The sequence below is a fragment of the Strix aluco genome, chromosome 2 (genome assembly GCF_031877795.1).
Source record: "Strix aluco isolate bStrAlu1 chromosome 2, bStrAlu1.hap1, whole genome shotgun sequence".
NCBI lineage: Eukaryota > Metazoa > Chordata > Aves > Strigiformes > Strigidae > Strix > Strix aluco.
In genome coordinates, this window is record NC_133932.1 from 93573502 (window position 1) to 93592769 (window position 19268).

Below are 19268 nucleotides of genomic sequence, written 5' to 3' on the forward strand. Positions count from 1 at the left end.
ATACAAGACAGAAATGTATTTCTCAGGAAAATAAATTCAAAAGAAATGCAGAAAAAAATACTGTGAATGAACTTAACACGGTAATACACTATTCATCCTTACCAGGTGCCTATCTTCTGTATGCTTCCCCTCCCCCCCCGGTCCATTCCTTCACACATGTTCAGAAGATAAATACTTTTCTGGTTTTTCTGAATGAATTTAAATATTTAATTATCAATAATAACTGAAGAAGGTGGAGGGAGCTGATGTACTATCCTATCTCCTGTCAGTCAGGTATTCAGATTCCTTAAAATGCAACAGCTACAATGCATTTTCTAATTGCATTTTACCCTTTACAGCTGCCCTCAAAATTGTAATTTAATAGTGAACTCTGTATCAGTCTTTTTTTAGAGCAATAAATTACAATCACTGTCAATACATCTTACTGCTTTAACATACATTTTAATATACCAAAATGGTCAAAAGAAAAAAAGAGAGAGGCAGAGAAACAGAGAGAATACCTGCCCTGAACAGTTACATGAGCAGAACAGAAACCCTGCTTCAAACAATATTCCAGGAAAGAAATTAAAGACTTCTTAATTAGCGCAGCAATTAAGCTTTCTTGGTTGCATTTTAATCAGCCCAGGCCCTATCAAAGGACAAACAGAACGATTTGCAGGTCTTTGAATTTTAAACAGTCTTATTGATTTCAGCACCATAAGTCTTCACTTGACACAGGGAGAATTTTGAAATATCAGTTACAGTAATTTGAGTTTTGCTGATATCAACTCAGGGAGAAAAAAAGAAAATGCCCAACAGTATCATTACATGAAATGGTCAGCGAGTAAGAGAAATGCAATCTGAAAAAGTTTACAAAGAGCAACCTCCGGATTTGTTGGGGTGTTTTATGTGACTGTGTGAGTGTATGTGTGAGTTAAAATAAATCCAGTTGCTCCCCATAACCATTAGAAACACTTACCAAGCCAGAAGCTTTGAGGAGTCTGGAACCCTTCCATAAATCTCTTTCTTTCTAGGTTTCTAATCCCATTGTTGCTTCGAAATGATCAACGTTAACCCAAACATGTGGCAGTAAACCCTTTCAAACTACATTTTCTTTATATGGTTTTGAACCGTGAGGGTACACGGCAAGAAGAAAAGCAGAAGGGCTGGTGTGCATCCTGTTGTAGGGAAGGTAGAGAACAAATGTGATGGTAGGTTTCCTAATTCAGAGTTCACTCAGATCTCCAACTGGCAATATCACATGTGTCTGGCTCTGTCCTGATCTTCTCAAGGACCTGTTCTGTCTTCACAGGGTGTAAGAGAAGGTGAGATGCAAAAGGATAGTTGAGGCAAAGAAAAATATGGCCAGAGTTGGTTTTCTACAACTGAAAAAAGAAAGATTCAGTGTATTTACAGTTTTAAATTATCAGTTTTATGCAACACTAGATCCCGCCAGTGGAACTCAAGCTGTACAAGCTCCTCCACATAAACGTTCTGAAAAACACCTAAAAACGTCTTGGAAGAAGTGTTCTGCACTGTTATGTGTGCACAATACTTCAAAACAAAATGCCACTTGGTATTTTCTTGGTTTTATTTGCCAATTTTAAAGACTTTAGTGCAGGATAGCTAAAATTTCACTAGCAAAGGACATCTTTACTGGTATTAGAACACAAATTCATATAAATTGAAATTACAGGTGCAATAAGCAAGTAGATAGTATGTGAATAGTTTATATCTGATAATGTGGAAATTCCCCTGCACTGAGTTACTACAGTTGAGATTATCCACTTTGTAGATGTGTCATCCCATGAGTCATATCTCACATTATACATTTTAAAAAAAGTTGATCCATGGGCACATACATGCACCACAATTAATGAAGTACACAGTGTATATTTTTAAAACTGGAAGACCTACGTACACACCAAATCCTACTTTTGCAGGACTACCCCCCCCCCCCCTATCTGTACGAATGGCCATTTCTTTACCCCTCTAAAAAAAGCGAAGAGCCGTCAAGACAAGCAGAACAAAGCCCCCGGCTGACCCGAACACCCCACGTACGCGTGCTGCCAAACGCGCTTTAAAAACTCCATCGCCAACTTCGGCGGCGGGCAGGTCCCACGCCACGCCGGGGCCCGGCTGCGCCACGCCGCGCCGGGCGAGGCGCGTCCCGCCGGCTGCGCCACTGCGCATGCGTGGGCAAGCGCAGCAGCTGACTTTCCGCGCTACCTGGCCGGGGGGGGCGGGGGTCGGGGCGTCGCTGCGCGGTTCCTGCGCGGCGCCGCCAGCTGTTGCGCGGCGGTACCTGCGCGGGGCGGGCTGGGCCGCCCGCTTTCCCCTCTCCTAAGTTAGTTCGGTGCCGCCGCAGCCCCCTCGACGCGGTTTCCCCACGGCGTGACCCGCAGCGCCCGGTGCCCTCGCAGCTCGCAGGATGGTCCCCGGCAGATGCTGCTGCGCGGGTCTGCCCTTATGCGCCCCGCGCAGCCACCGCCGCCCGCGTAACAAAAGGGGCCTTGGCGCTGCCGCCGGACCCTCAGCAGCAGCTCCCACCCCGCCGGGAGGAGCGTTTGTGGTCCCGAGAGAACAACAAACAACAACAACAACAACAGCCAAGAGCAACAGACCCGTCCGGAGGTTTCCGCTTTTGTCCGCGGGTGCCCCCGCCCCAGCCCCGGCAAGGTGCGCGGCCAGAGCCCGCCCCGCGCCCCGGCTTCCCCGCTCCCGCCCGGCTTCTGGGGGACGCTGGAGACGCTTGTGTTTCTCCACAAACTGTGTTGACAAGCGACTGCTGAAAAGGGCTGGGAAAATTACATCTCGTCTCTGGTGGGGTGAAATATGAAACATGTAATCTAACGGTTCCTGAAGGGGCGGGGGGGGGGGGGCGGAGGGGGGAGGGGGGGGGGGAGAGGGACTTCTCTCCCTCTCTCTCTGTTTCCCTGCTCCGGGTTCCTGGTTGGATAATTTGGGTTAATACTAGTGAGTGAGCCTTTTGCTGCTTCAAAGGGTATTTCAAGTTGCCGGAGCTCCTCCCCTCCGCACCGTGTGACAACAACAACTCGTCCAGCGAGCGAGCGAGCGGCGGCGGCGGCAGCCAGCACTTCCCAGCTCATTTTCTCTCTGTCATTCCCCTCTCAATCTTTGATCAATGTACTTGCCAGAGAGAACCGAAGTCCTTCAAACCTCCTCCTTTTCACCTTCGTCTTTAACGTGGTGCTAGAGCAAGGACCACAAAAAGAAACTGCCCTCCCCCTCCCCTCGGCCCCAGCCCCGCCGCCCGGAGCGGACTTCTCCTCCTCCTCCTCCTCCTCCGTCCCCACTTGCGGGACACTTTGTGCGTTCTCTCTCTCACTCTGCCCCCTGCTCTCTCGCTCGCCGCAGCACCTGATCCGGGGTTATCCCCCCCTTCTTCTTCCCCCTCCTCCCTTCTCTCCTTTCCTTTTTTTTTTTTTTAATTTTTTTTTTTTTTAATTTTTCCCCTTTCCCTTGCGTGTGTGTGTGGGAACTTTCCCCCCTCCCCCAGCCCCCTCCGCCGTATATGTGACCATGGCCGTACCGGCTGCTTTGATCCCTCCGACCCAGCTGGTCCCCCCTCAGCCTCCGGTCTCAACTTCTGCCGCCTGCACCACCACCACCACCACCTCCTCGTCGGCCACCTCCTCTCCGTCTCCGTCCATCGCTCCCCCGCCGGCCGCCTCGGGGACAAACCTATTCCGGCCGGAGCCCATCGCAGCGGCGGCAGCGGCGGCAGCGGCGGCGGCGGCCACAGTCACCTCCACCACCAGCGGCGGCGGCGGTAACGGCAGCGGCGGCGGCGGCAGCAGCCCCAGCCTGGGCACCGGCGGCGGCGGCGGCGGCAGCGGCGGCGGCGGCAGCGGCGGCACCTCCACTCCCAATGCCAGCGCGGCCAGTGCGGCCAGCAGCCTGCCCGGCAAGCCCGTGTACTCGACCCCGTCCCCGGTGGAGAACACCCCCCAGAATAACGAGTGCAAGATGGTGGATCTGAGGGGGGCCAAAGTGGCCTCCTTCACCGTGGAGGGCTGCGAGCTCATCTGCCTGCCCCAGGCTTTCGACCTCTTCCTGAAGCACTTGGTGGGGGGCTTGCACACGGTCTACACCAAGCTGAAGCGGCTGGAGATCACGCCCGTGGTCTGCAACGTGGAGCAGGTCCGCATCCTGAGGGGGCTGGGGGCCATCCAGCCCGGGGTCAACCGCTGCAAACTCATCTCCAGGAAGGATTTCGAGACCCTCTACAACGACTGCACCAACGCCAGGTAACCGCCGCAAGGCACACGCACACCCCGCGCCCCCCCCCCCCCCCCGCCGCCGCCGCCGCCGCCCCCGTCCCACCCCCGCGCGGTGCGGCCCGGGCGAGCGCTGCGCCGCTTCCCGTTGCCACCGCGCGGGCCCGGGGGGGCGGCCCGCGCCCTGCGGCCACATGGGCTCGCCCCCTCCCTTTCCCTCGCTGCCCCGGCGCCCGGCCGGCCTCCTCCGCAGCCGGCTGCGCCGCTTCTTGGTGGGACGGAGGGAGAGAGGGAGGAGAAGGGGGGGTTCTGCCCCCCGCCCCCCGCGTGCCGTGCAAGTGTCGCTCTGTCATTGTCCCCTTCTCTGCCCACGGCCGCGGCGTGCCGGGGGCTCGGGGCGGCCACGGGCAGCGCAGCGCTCTGCTTACGCGGGGAGCGGGGGGCCGGCGGGCGTGGGAAGGGGGTACCGGGCCAAAAAGTGCTTTCTGACCGACCCCCCTCCTCAAGTTTATCCCTGGATGTATCTTTAAAACGGGCAGCCCTGGGAAAAAGCTGCCCGGAGGGTGCACACGAGTGGGCGGGGAGCGGTCCTGGAGGGACACACGCACGCACACACACACACACACACGCGCGCGCACGCACGCACACACACACACACGGCGACACACAGGCACTCGGGTTTCGCGTGAATTGGATGGGGCGCGGAGCTGCCTCCCCGGGCCCTATCCGGGGTGGATGGAGGCCACTTGGCCATCAGCTGCTGTCATATATCCGAAGGGGCACGTGCACTTTTTGTATAGGTCTACGAGGCAGTTGCCACATGGCGAACGGGGGGGTGGGGGTGGAGGGAGGGCGGGAAGACGGCGAGGAGGAGGAGGTGGCGGCGGCGGCTGCTTTGCTTTGGGGTAGCGGGGAGAGGTGCCAGGCGGCCGGGCTGGCCGGCTCTCCCGGGGGGGCGGGGGGGGGATGTCGGTCCCCGAGGAGCAGGTGCGAGCAGCTCCCGGCCCCCGCCGGTCGGGGAGGAGGCGACGGGAGCAGCGGGAGCGCGGAAGGGATTTGGCGAGACTGAATCATGTTACCGCGCAGAATAACGCGGGCGCGGTGGCCGGGATGGCGCCGGGGGCGGAGGGCAGCGCTCCGACTGCGGGCGGTGCGCGGGTACCGCCGCGCTCCCTTGCGCGCAAGCCCCGCGGGTCGGGGGGGGGTCGGGGGACGGACCCGCGGAGGAGAGGTGAAGCCTCAAAGTTGATACAACCGGGGAGGGCGGGGAGGGGGGCGAGGGGGAGAGAGGGATCTGGCAAAAGAGGAAATTCCTGCTGCAATAGCAGCCTGCTTTGCGACCGAGGGCGAAAGCGTGGGGCTGTTATCTCTCAATCTGTAGGTTACAGGGCTGAATCTGCTCGGTAAGGAGAAGGGATCGCATAACCGCCGTGACCCCGAGATCAGAGCGGTCGCAAGCGCCTCCAGTTGCCAGGGGCTCCCCCTGCCTCGGGCGGGGCGGTGGGAACTGCCCAGGGAGCGAAGGCTCGCCACGGAGGAGGTCGCAGGCAAAGTCCCGACGCTACTTTCAGTACCCGCAGATAAACAGAGCGGGCTCGTTTCACTTTCCTATTGTCAGATTTCAAGGTGCAGCAACAGACAACACGTGGGGAATTAACCCCGTGCGATGCCGTGCTCCTTCCCCGATGGCGGGAGGGGAGGGGGGGGGGTGACATCCCTCCTTCCCCCCGCCTGAGGTAGCCGAGGGTGGTTGGGGCTCATTAGCGTGGAGCGAGGCGAGGCAGAGCACTTACTCTGCACTAGCTGTTGCTAGATGGATTGTTGAAGTTCCTGAATATTCAGGGCAGCAGGACAAACCAGCCTGGAATAACTTCCAAGCGCTGACATAACTGTAGCTGCTCGGGTAGCTCTGCTGTTGTTTCATGTGGAATCAACATGAATATTAATAGCTGCTCTCAGGCGATTGTTTTTTGTTTTTTGGGGTTTTTTTTGTGTGTGTGGCATGCAACTTGTAACAACTCTGCGCGAGTTCCAAGATTTGGATCTTAAAATAAACTGGTGGAAGCTTTATTTTGCTAAGGTCATGCTGTGTGAATTGTAATTTGAACATGTGAAATTAAAAAATAGAGAAACTTTTTTTGGGGGGGAGAGTACGGGGACACCAATTCCTGGACTCAGCAGGGCTATAAAAGGGTTTGGCAGCCTGCTTGTAACATGGGTTGATTATGTCAACCGCACAGAATCAGCCGTGTTTCAGCTGTTTCTGAGGTCTGCTGTGTTACCATCCAGTGTAGTAGAAATTACAGTAGTGGGTTCAGAAGTGGATAGGATTTGACCCTTAAAAAGCGTAATTGTAGTAGACTTATTTATACATCCATTAAGCAAATAACTTAATGGAAAGGATATACAATAGGTATGCAAAATGTATTATTACAGTACAGGCGAATAAAGCAAAGTGGGTCATTGAGTTTTGGTCAAAGTGGATGATATCATCAGAAGATAAAACTGAATTTACTTTCTGGGTTTCCCCTCCAATACATTTAATTCTTATTCTTCCTTCCTTAAAATTAATTATTTTTAATTATTTCTGACGTTACAGTAATTATGCGGGATATTTTGATCTACTCAGTTTAGCGATTCAAGCGACCTTTCCAGGCTCTCAGTTACTGCATACTTTATCAGGGTGATGTCTTTTTGTATCCTGGGTGGACACTTACTGTTGAGATGGAAGCTGTAAGCGCCAACTCCATCCTAGCGGCTAAATTGTTATACTCATCAGATTCAAAAATTTTGAACCAGCATCTTAACACTGTTATATTTGTCTCATAATCAGCTGATGCACTTGAATACGCTAATCCCTTTTTGGAAAGCTTCATCAAGGTTAATACGTTATTTAATCAAAAAAGGCATCCAAATAAAGCCATTACTTTGTTGTTCTGTAAATGGATTGAATCGTTAGTTGCCAGTTGCTGTGGAAATAATTTGTAACAACTTATTTTGAGATGGAAAAGTTTTAGACTTGTTTCACCAAAATGATACATTTTAACTGTGATATTGCTATTTAAAAAAATCAATAAAACAAAAATCAATAAAACACCAAGGGATTTTCTATTGAATGCTTAATGTGGAGGTCTGTAAAGTGAATTGGTTTCTGTGTTTATTTGTGATACTACTAATAATAACATGATACTAAAGGACCTTTTTCTAAATTAGGCTTCTGTATCAGTTCACTGGAAAAATAAGCTTCCGTTATGGAAGATGACTTTTCTTTTCTGGTCATACTGACCTTTGCTTTTATTTTCCTCTTAAAAAGCACTGGTTGTCAAACAGAAATCCAGGAAGTAGCAAACTGTGCATTTAGCTTACATTCCGATTAAACGGTTTGACATTAATGGGATGCTAGAAAGCCATATGCCAAAAAAATAGGGGAAGGATAAAGGCAAAACATGGGAAATATTTAAAGCTACTAGATGCCAATCGAGTCAGGTTTCTTGAATGTGTGCATGAAAGAGAGTAGGAAGCTGTGCACTGGATGTCACCTGCCTAGGATTAATGACCTGGAAGATATTGATCCCAGATTGTTTCTGGTCTCATGTGTTTTGAGCACTTGTCGTGGAATTTTACCATGCTGGGTCCCTTCGTGGAGTTTTCCCATAGACTTAGGCTGGCTTTGAATTGTGCCCACCCGAGTAAAGACTAAAAGCGTGTGCCTTCTTCTGACCTCCCTCCTGTGGCCAGGATATGTTAATCTTTTCTGACATTTGATGATTTTGAATGAGTTCATTGACATTCATACTTAAACCGGGGAATTATTTGCACACTTTGGAAGCTATTTACAAATTTTGGAAAACACCCTAATTGATTTTTGAGTATAAAGAGGAAGGATGCCGAACATGAAACAATGCTCTTCAAAGCCTGTCTTACATGGCAGTTATTCAGTCTCTCTTTACTATCTTCTGCTCCTCTCAAATTATGTGGACCTAGCATGTGCTTGTTTCCTGCATACTTCACGCTTACATTTTTTTTTCCTGTTTGTATTAATTAAAGGAGTATCCCACCCAGATAGGTTAGTACAGATCATAGGTGTTTTAAATGAACAGGTCAGCAAGTGCAGCTGGAAGGAATGTCAAATATATAGTATCTCTGGTTTATATTGATGACCTTCCTTCTTGCCACAGATTACTAAAGTATAATCAGGAGAAATATGGTAGGTTTTACAAGCAAAGACGACTTCTGGAAGGCCAGAGGATAAATTGTAACTATAAAGAAAGAGTAAAAGGTTTGGAGGTGGCTTCCTCGGACTTAAAAAAACCTTAAAGACTCCAGCTGCTTGCGATAACAGAACTTTAATATCCATCTTATGGTATTTATTTATTGGTAAATATTATAAATTAGAAGCTGAGATCTTTAAACCATACTTATTACAACTGAACAGACTATTTATCCCTTTAATCTGATACTTAGTCCCTGGCAGTAGCCCAATATCTGATACTTGAGGAAGGGAACGCTTCTCCCCAGTGCATGTTCGTCGCCCGTTGTGCAACGCTGCCGGTGCTGTTCCTGTGCAGGGATGTGAGGGGCTGCTAGTGATGGGCAGAGTGATGTTTTTTTCCTGGCTGCTTCACACGATTTTCCTCAAGTATTCAATTTGATTAACTCTTTCTTTATCTTATATCTGTGAATATTGGTAGAGTTCTGTGTTTTGGGATTTTTTTGTTAGAAATCTTTTACTGTTAGCTGTAGTTTCTATAAAAATGCACAGTTCTGTTGTCAGTTTTCTATCAACTTTACTTATGAGAACGGACGGTGTGAAAGCGCAGCGCGCAGCTTTGTTATTTCCCCAAACCATTGCTATCTCTGTTCAGATGCTCACTTCGATTTGAGGCCTCTGCTCTTTCTTTCTGGAGCTGCCAGCAGGATGCCTGGGGCTGCTGGTCCTGCCTGGGATGCCGGGAGGGAGCACCCCGCAGTGTCCCCCCACCGGCCGGCGCTCGGGGGCCGGTGCTCCCACACTGCTGTTCTGCTCCACCACTCCTCAGCACTGTAAACCCAAATGCACTTACAGTAATTGTATTTACTACTTGTCTGCCTCGTATTTTGTAATCTGGACTGTGTTCCAAATGTTTGTTGGAAATTATAATTTTGTTTGACTGCCATTTAGTATTTCTTCTGTTTTCTCCTGTTACTAGATCGTTCCAGACGGCTGTTTTTGCCTATCACTGCGATTCATCATCTAAAGTGAATTGCATACGAAGCAGAGAATTGTCATACACTGGATTGAATTTTAATATTTTCCTTTTGAACTGTATCATAGATATATTAAATTATTGCTGCTATCTCTGCTGGTCTGGTACAGGTAAATCTCTTTCAGTGTTGCCAGTATTGGCTCTTCGTGGAGGACCTTTACAAGTTTAGCTGTAAAAATTCATTTCTGGCTGCAGGATAGCAAGAGGGAGTAGTCAGAAACTACCGAGTTTGATCCAATGAGCCAGTGAACCGAGAGTCCGAAACAACCATGATGCCTGTCTGTTTTTAAGCAACAGGACGGGATTTAGATCCTCTTTGTTCTTTTGTAAGTTAAATATGTTCTCTTTTAAAAATAACGTTTGGGGCATCTGCTTTGCATTATGAGTTAATTCCATTCATTGTTTTAAAATAGTTATTAACCTTTTGCAAATTATATACTGCACATGAACAGTAATTTTTTCAATAATCTTTAAATGTGCGTACTGTAACAGCGCCATAATGTGGACTGACATAATATGAATTGACAGTAAATTTTTAGTTGCCTAAATACGTATTTAAATGACAGAGCTGAAGAGTCATCTGCAAAAAGCTATTATGATCCAGAGAGTTAATTCATACATAGATAATTTCTCCAGCGCGCATTAAGGAGGAATTTTTCTTTTTCCATTATCATTTAAATTATTTTCAAAAATCCTGAAACATGAAACAAAAATCCTTATATTTAGAGTCAAAGTATGTCTGTGACTTGAAATGATGAAATCCAGGTTGCTTCGAGGAGTAACTTTATCCTTAGCCCACTGTGTTCTGCTTATTTATCTGATATGGTGCTCAGCCGGGGCATCTCCTAACAAGTGCTGATATTTCATTTCATAAGCAGTGCAGAATATTGACATGTAATCTATTAAATCCAGAATTTTAGCATTAACTGTGAACTGTTTCAAACTTTTTTTTCAATGGAAGAAAAAGGGTAGTAGTATATTTTCCACAGCATAAAGTAGAAAAATGCTGTCACTGAATTTTGTGAGAGGGAGGATCAGCTTTTGACCGTACAGTTATGTCCCAGTTTGGAATTCCTTAGTCTAAATCACTGATAGTGATGAGCTGGGAAACTACACCCGGGAAAGATAACTCCATAAATACTGAATACTTGCATTCTCTCTTGTGAATTTCTATAGGTCTCTTTTAGAGATGGGATATTGGACTGAAAGGACCCTGAGCGGCAGTTCAGGATACATTCACCAAAACTAATGAAACTGCTTGCATGAGTTGTGACTGAGGAAATGGATCACAAAATGTATTCCAGTTCACATTGCTTTAAACGGTGTTTTGTGATAATTAGGTTTAGAGTCAGCATCCTCCTGTGACAGGTGTATGAATATATACAATACAGTTTGCAGAACTGTATGGAAAGATCTTGTAAATTGTGTGTATCCAAACAGTTTATTGGGAATAAACAGAAACTTTCTAAAACAGTATAAACCTGGTTTTTAATATTCTTAATATTCTGCTTTTGATGTATTAAAACAGTCTAAAGTTTTTATTGTGCACCCCTGAGAATACTGGTGTGGGTAACACCTACATAACTTTCTGTTCATTATTCTGTTTAAAGGTACCCTGTTCACTCCCAAACTAATTTACTGTAGGTATTTTCTTTGCATCCCGTATACTTTGCATCTTCCTTGTGAAGAAGAAAGTTATTTCAGTATGAAAAAAATGTATTGTTTGCTACAAATATCAAACAGTGGGATTTTATGTCCATTGGAAGGCTGAAATTAGCCATAGTCCAGGAACAGTGGGGCAGGTGCAATTAAAATTTCACGGAGCACCTTGCCACGCTAACTTGATATTATTTTTTTCATTAAGAGAAGAGGATGTTTTGGTCATGAAATTTTATTCATCCTTAGAATTTATAGAATTTTTCTCTAAATTAGCCAAATGGCTAAATTCTGCCTAAATGCCCTTTGCTCCAATGTGAGCTTGGGTTCAAGCAAAGCTTGCAGACTAGTTTTTTTATTCACATTATACTTCAATGTGAATTAAAAATACTGAAAAAAAGGCACCCTAACTGTTAAGACATTTTTTTGTATGTTTAATTTGTTCCTTAGATTGTATGGCTAAATGAGGGGGCCATACGTAGTTGTGTGTACAGACTACCTGGCTGACAAAATAACAAGAATTACATACTGGAATTGGATGGGCCTGGGGAAAAGGGGGAAGAAGGGGAGTACGTGGGACTGCTGCAAACATTTTAGCATAATTGACAGCTGAAATATATTTGTAACATTATGCTGTCATGATTGAAGTTCATAACTCTGAATAACGTTCATTTGAGAGCACTTGTTAATGATACTGTACTGAGAACAGGTAATAGGTATTTTACATTTGGACCAAAAGCTGTTGTTCAGGCCATGTCTCTCAGAATGTGCTTGTATTTACAAATTGTTGTATGATAGAAATTATTTTTAAATCTTACTTTTGGGAAATGCTTTGCTTTTTCATCTTACATAAAACAACTGTAAGGAATCAAAAAGAAAGTACTTATATAAAGTAAACTATAAGGGGAACAGGTAATATATAAATACGTATTTTATTACTATTTAATTACATCTTTTGTAACCTTGATTTCATGTTGTTCTCATACTTACTAATGAATTATATATTTTTTAATAAAGAGTTAGATGTATGGGACAGAAGAAAGCTGCTTTCAGGTTATAGGTACTGTATTTTTAAGAGAAGTACAAACAATGCATTATGTTTTTATTGGTGATAAATCTAGTCAGAGGTTATTAATAGTTTGAACATTCTTTAAAAAACATTACTAAAGCTATTATGTTTGAATGATGCTTTTCCAAATGTAGTAAAAAATATGAACTTAATACTTTAATTGGTTTATATCATGTTTTAATGGATGCCAGAGTTATCTGTCTTTACGAAGCATATAATTTGTTTGCAGTCTCCTGGCCTGCTGTAAAAATCTTTCTTTGTTGGAGAAGGTCACCTGTAGGACTTAGCTATTTACATTAAAATAAAAATGCTGTGGTTTTGAACCATATGCTTAACTTGAAGAATGTGGATAGTCTTGTTGCTTTCAATAGCCTACATACATCTTTTAAACCAAGCATATGCAAAATATATTTGGAAGTGCTATAAAAGCATCAGTTGACATCTTTGGTAGGAAGCTGTCTTACTGTATACTTTCTTGCATTTGTAGGGACAGTTTGAAAGCACTAAAAAAATACTTTAGATTTAGTGTCCTGTAAATTAACACTTGTTACATAAAATAGCTTCATGATGCATTTTTTAATGTTCATGTGAGTATTGTCTTCTTTCATATTAATTAATATTTTGGAAATCAGGGCGACGTTTTGGCATGGATGAGTGTCAGAATTTGGTATAACCCATGGCTTCATACCCCCTGCTGGGATTTTTTGTATTCATTTCTGTAGCACAGAAGCAGCCTATCTTTTTTCGAAGGGAATGGGCACTTCCAAGATGTGTGCCATGGCTGTCACTTTTCACATTTTAGTTCTGATACTCTGATACTGATAGTTTGGTGGGAACGAAGTGAAACCATTTTCCAATTTTTTTCTGTTTCCTTAAATTTCTGCTTAAAAGCTAAAAAAAAAGGGGGGGGGGGCGGGAAGGAAAATACTTTGGGTGCTATTAAGTGTATAATAAGGACTGATAAAAGTGAAAGGTCATATGTTTTTCTTTTTAAAAATATATTTCTCTCTTAGCTTGTTAGAACAGTTCTTACAATGTAGATAATATGTAGGACTTCATTATTTCTCTGTGTCTGTATCTACCACTAAAGACTGATGCCATGATTCTGTTGCAGATTTTGTTGTATGTTGTTCTAATTCAAAGCAGGATCAGTTGTGGGGTTTTGTTTGTTTGTTTTTTGTTTTGTTTATCTGATGCTCATAGCTTTTAACAGGCCAGGTTAAAAAATAAACATGAAATGATAATAAATTATTTTGTCTTACATTACTGGGTATTGTAGATGGCTTATAATTCTACTGATTCCTTCAAAATTAATTTGCTGCTGAAATATCATGTTAAAAATACAGTAGTAGAAAATGAAGCTCCTGCTACAGTAATTTATAGTTTAAAGTATAGCTATGTATAAAATACATTTTTGAGAAGCTATGAAGAAAATGTATTAGAAATGCTATTTTAACAGCACATAGCTGTTTCAGGAACACATTTGCAAATTGTGTAAGGAAGGAGTCATAACATTTCCTGGGGAGGGCATCAATGATGTTTTTAGTCGAGATGTTTGAGTATAGCCACAGCTGTTGGATTGGCTTGAGGCCATCTCAAGGTGTACAACAGGTGGGATGTGGCTAAGAATTAATAAACTTCCAACAGATTTTACCATTCAGAGCTTCTGTGGCATCATTCCCGTAGAGTGGAGGAAAGGGTGGAATTTATCTTCAGAAGCAGCAGCCCACCTCCATAGTATGTAGAGCTCAGGCTTACAGAAGGTAGTTTGCCTGAAGACCCTGAATTCTTTTGTCTGTTATGCTTCTTCCACTCTTTGAATCTTTTGTTAAAAGCTCCCCTATGGGAGTCTGTCCCTATGGAGAGGTCCCTTCAGAGATCAATCTGCCTGTGCTGTGGTCTGAGATGGAGCAGTCCTTGATGCCTCCTGGCCTTTGGCCTGCACATGGACTTACAGGCATGCATTAGAAGATGTTTGTGTGGAGCTGACCAAGACACCCTTTACATAGGCTGGGAAAGCTTTAATAGACCCAGAAGCAGTACGGTCCCAGACAGGGTGATTTGTATTGCTCAGTTGAATGGTCACACTCAACCCAGTATCACTCTGGCCTCATTGCAATGAAGTTCGGGACCCTAGTAGACAGTGCATGGGACATGATGTTAAACACAGTAATTTCAGGTTGTTCTGAAGGAGTGGAGCCTCTATGGCATTTAGCTTTCTGCTGCTGAGTCTTTGCTGATGTGGGTCTGCCAAGTACAGGTTTCATCTCTTCTGGTGACCCTTTCTATGATTTTGTCTTGTTGCATCTTATTTTACATGTTTTATTACTTAAATTAGGATAATACAATGATATCATGAGGAGTAATAAAATAATAGTTATGAAATGCATTGTGAAGCATGCATGTATTCACAAATATTCCAAAGTATGACTACATGAGTAAAACATTTTGACATTAAAGGAGAAGGATGTCGTCAGTTAAAACTGCTGGCATTGTTGTGTGATAAGGTCGTCTGCTCTTTCATTTGGTGTGCCAGCTGATGAAAGAAAAATATTTATTTTTTTAGAGATGAAAAACACAGGCATTTTCATCAGCTTAAATGAAAAGAGCCAACTAGTTCTGAATACTGTTTTGTGAAATCATGTTTCACCCCTGTAAGTGGTTTTCTGTGCGGAAGGTGTGCTGTAATCGGGGATGGGTCTGTCTTTTCAGCTCAGCTAATCGTTTCTTTTCACAAATCCAGAACGCATGCAGATTTGAACTTGTAGCCAGGAAAAAGTGCTGCCATGCTTCAAATTGCCAAAGGACCTCAAGGGACAGAAACTTGACCTGGTTTTATGAAACCATAGAATTACATTTATACAAGTTACCCCATGGGAAAGGAATGAACTGATCCCAATTCATTTCTAAATACTGGGGCCTTATGGGTCACATTTGAACTCTCTCCTACACCTGTTTTTCTACTAAATTTTTCTGAGGACATTTTTAGAAACTTACTTTACATTAGGTATGGGTCATGTGCTTAATATTTAACAGTTCAATGTTCTAATTCTTGAAAATGTCTAATGGTTTCTCAATATAATTAAGCTGCAAAAAGTTTAAATTATAGAATTTGTTCAGTATGGGCTAAATCCTCAAACCATGAACTCTCCTTTGGGTTTAGTAACTTAGGCTTTGTTTTCCTGCATATGAAATGTGAACATAGAGCAGGCAGTGACTATAGTTGGTACATGTTGTGTGGGCTATAGAGAAGAGAATGATTGCAGATGGGTCATTAGGCGGCTCACCTGGGGCGTGGGACACGGTGGCTCAAGGTTCAAAAAGAGTTACCCAGTGAGTCAAGAAGACACCAAGACTCCTTTCTCCCTTCCTCCAAAACGACCTTTCTCCTTCCCTCAATTAGGCTAAAAATTTGGAATTTGGAAAATCTGGGTTCAGACCTCCTCTTGGAATCAATGAAAAAATGAGTAGGTTCTATCGTGGCTTTCCTCTTTCAGTACTTTGGTTTGAGCTAGAAGCCTAAATACCCTACGGTGAGCGCTTACCCCTCTCTGGTGAGGTGGTATGGTACTTAAGGTGTCCAAGTGTTTCTGCCAGTGTAGTGCCAGGGTGGAGTATGCCAGTTAAGCTGAAACAATGGGCCCTAAGGACAGGGAAGGGTTCCTTAGTTCATTTGAGTCTCTGTAACTCTGTGCTTATAGGGTTGCATTAAAATTAGAATTAACTTGCATTTTGATTTATTTAACAAACTGAGTGCTCTGTTCAGTTTAAGTTTGCCTCAGCAATTACTATCCCACAGAGGCTCTGCAAACCTTCCAGGCTTCACTTCTGCCTTCTTGTGGAAACCATTTCCTATTCTCAGGCAATCTTTCCCATCCTTGAAAGACAGTTTCAGTGCTGGAATTGGCATTAAGTGCCTGCATAAGTCTATCTGTTTCTAGTGAATGAGTGACAGATTTGGATACTACTCATCTAGTATAGATTTCTTTAGCCTTTATACACCACCTTAACACTTTAAATCGACTAAACAGCTCAGCTGATGATCCCTGGCTGTAGACTTTCTACTCTTCAATGTGGATGTGGCAGAGGAGGCTTTTGTGTGGAATTAGTGTTCCCACTGTCACCAGCCCTGAGTTTGTAGTCACTTTTTTGGCTTGGACAAAAGGGATTGGAAGGTGAGAAACGGGGATAATGGTGCTATCACAACAAGTAAGAAGATACATATTTACTCTGTTTGCTTTTCACAGCAGTGAATTTTTCCATACCGTTTGTATTAAGGCATTCATGACTTTGTCAGTCTGGGTAACCAAACTGTTTTGTGAGGCATCATCATAGGGCTGTTATTCACGGCCTGCTGCTTCCTTTGACTGACAGAGTGAAGGGCAAGTCTTTTAAATGGTGATTACTTATCACCATTACGTATTTATTATAAATGTGTACATAATGTCCCTTTCTAATTCATCTCAAAGAAGTGATCATATCGATCCCTAAGCTTTTTTTTGGTCTTTCTCTAAGTCAGCCTTATGCTTTTAGCAATTCAGTTTTTGTTGATGTCATCAACAGGTTTGGCTACTGTGTGATGCTGATATCTTGAGTGGGTAGAGTGGGACATTTTTTCCAAGACACAGAGAATGCTTTTGTGGCCAAATGATTTGTAAAGGAAGGTATGAAAGTCCAGTTGCATTTGGAGGATAAACATTTTTCTGAAGCACTTATTTACTGGGCTTTTCCTTTGTAGTTCTGTTGTTCATAAGTTGGGAAGAAGATGCATTAATTTTACTGGATCCAGAATAAGTTTAGATCAGACTAGTCTAAGGCTTTTGAGTTATCAATAAAACATTTTGGCTCCTTTCTGATTTTGGTGATAAATAAGGGAAATCTTTAAGATCAGCTGCAGTGGCAATGAATGCTTCATTGTGATTGAAATGTTTGTCTTAAATTTTCTTTGAATCTAAACTAGAGAGGAAAAAATTCCTTTGTTACCTGTTTAATTATAAAACAACAACTCAGAGTGAAGGAACAAATTCAGATCTTTGAAAATCCAAACTCTCTTTTTTCTCCTGTTTATTTTCTTCCCCTCACACAGCTCTATGGGTTTTGAAGAAAATGAAAATTTACAATTCTTCATGGAAGCCCGGTTTTATTAGGTGCTGTGAAAACTTCAAATACAGAGGATCCTTGGTTGGAAGCAGTTGCTAACCCTAGCAGTAGCAGTAGGGACAAGATCCCTGAGGCTATGGGGCTGGGAACATGCTGAAGAGTAGCATAGTGAAGAGACAAAAGTGAAAGGCTGGTTGACAGCATGTTAAAGCAAATTTACCCGGTGTTACTGTTACATGCAGCCTTATAAGTTTACATATGTATGATCATATTTTCAGTCCTTGGATCACAAATGTTTCCTTTCTCTTCGCTAAGTAAGACTGTGTTTAGAGTAGTGCCTGGGAAAGCAAGCAAGAAGAAATAAGCTTTGCTTTGGAGTTTGATGTGGGCGAGATTCTTGTGGCAGAGATGCTAGATGGGAAGAAGGTATTTGTGTTTTTATTACATACCTGAAAGAATAGATTACCTCCATCTCCTTTAATCACCTCTTTTCTGAGGCTGGTATCTATATGTAGATAAAAGAAGTTAGTGTTAGAAAATAAGACTGAGTTTTGCTGATTACTCAGCTGATTACTCCACTAAACACTAACATGCAAATAGCAGGCATGATTATGCCTCAGCAAGGAGAGAGAGACTAGAATGAAATAGTTTGTTAGACACATTTATTTTTTTTTAGAAATTCACTCATTATGGAAATTCTCACCTATGCTTTGTATGGTTCTAAGTTTACTTCAGAAGCACACAGCTGTAATTCCCAGGTTTCTTCATATTTTTCCATATCACAAGTGCAGCAATGAATATAGGCACTGTGATATTGGGTTCCACATAAAAGCCTTAATCCTGTAAGCAGGAAGGAAACTTTGGTTTGTTTAAGGAGTCCTATTGCCTATAGCATCTCATTTGGACAATTTATGCAGTCCTTAAATATTGTCAGTATTGGTACCCACATCGTGTAGCTAGCAGAGTTTTCGTAAGCTGGAGTTTCACAGATCCCGGCAACCAAGTGTGGGAATGATCAAAGAACATTATTTGTAATCAAAATGCGAGTTAGGTGTTTATAAAACAACTGGTGGGTGCTTGTATGCATGTGAGATTTGCTTACATGAGTAATCCCATTGATTTAAATGAGAGCATTCATGTGACGAAAACAAGTTCAATGCAGGAATGTTTAGAAGATGGTGACCTTAGAAACGAAGAATTGTCTTTGGAACTATTCAAAGGCTGGTTACTAAAACTTAAAGCCAAGAGTCGCTGTTTGAAGGCAGAACTGGCTAGAAAGACGTTTGGGGAGCTCACCTGCCAAATAATAATGTGTTTTAATGATGCTGGATAACTCTGCCTCAACTTCCTCATACTCTTTGGGGGGGAGGGGGGGGGGAGGGGGGAAGGGATGGGAAGGAGGGTGAGAGAGGGACGGTGACAGCGAGGCTGTTTGTTTTTCCCGAAAGTTGTTTGTGATTTCAGGTACTCATGGGAAATCTCTTGATCAGATTCACATCTGTTCCTGTCAAAGTGGGTGCTAAGATACCGGTCACCCAGCAACCATGTCCAAGAGGGAATTGGGCCGATAATAACTTCAAAAAGGAATGACAGATGCTAGATTAGGATGAAAGACAAAACGCATGAAAAATGAGCTTGTTAGAATAAAAAAATTGTTCAAGCACCTTCATGCAAATTAAATGAATATTGAACATTTGCATGCAGTAATTTCTACTTTTTCTGTTGATTGAGAAGAAATAAAGACAGTACATATAAAAACATAAATGTTTTTTTTTTTTTTTTTTGCACCAATTAACATACAAAGCAGTATCTTTCTTCTAAAAATGAGATTAGCCACCTGGGTGCTTGGCTGTATCCCACATATGTCACAACATTTTTGTAATGAGTATGCTTCTGTTGAAGGAACACCTTATCTAATTCTTCGTAGCAAAACAAACAAGGAAGCAACCTTATATTAATTTTAAAATACTTTAGGTT

General features: G+C 43.7%; 1 protein-coding gene and 1 long non-coding RNA gene across 10 annotated transcripts in view; one reads left to right on the top strand and one right to left on the bottom strand.

Annotated features, from left to right (window-relative positions):
- Window positions 1-421: 421 nt before the first annotated feature.
- On the bottom strand, window positions 422-3821 carry LOC141919622 (uncharacterized). The gene is made up of 2 exons (XR_012622030.1): window positions 3533-3821; window positions 422-1364 (listed from the first exon to the last, which is right to left on the bottom strand). It is a non-coding gene; the product is annotated as an uncharacterized LOC141919622 (long non-coding RNA).
- Window positions 2731-19268, top strand: part of DACH1 (dachshund family transcription factor 1) — a 364290-nt gene continuing 347752 nt past the window's right edge. For all 9 annotated transcript variants that reach the window (XM_074815548.1, XM_074815545.1, XM_074815547.1 and 6 more), the window contains exon 1: window positions 2731-4250. In XM_074815548.1, the coding sequence (XP_074671649.1) occupies window positions 3523-4250 (728 nt within the window). In that variant the 5' untranslated portion in view covers window positions 2731-3522. The remainder of the gene's footprint in view (window positions 4251-19268) is intronic.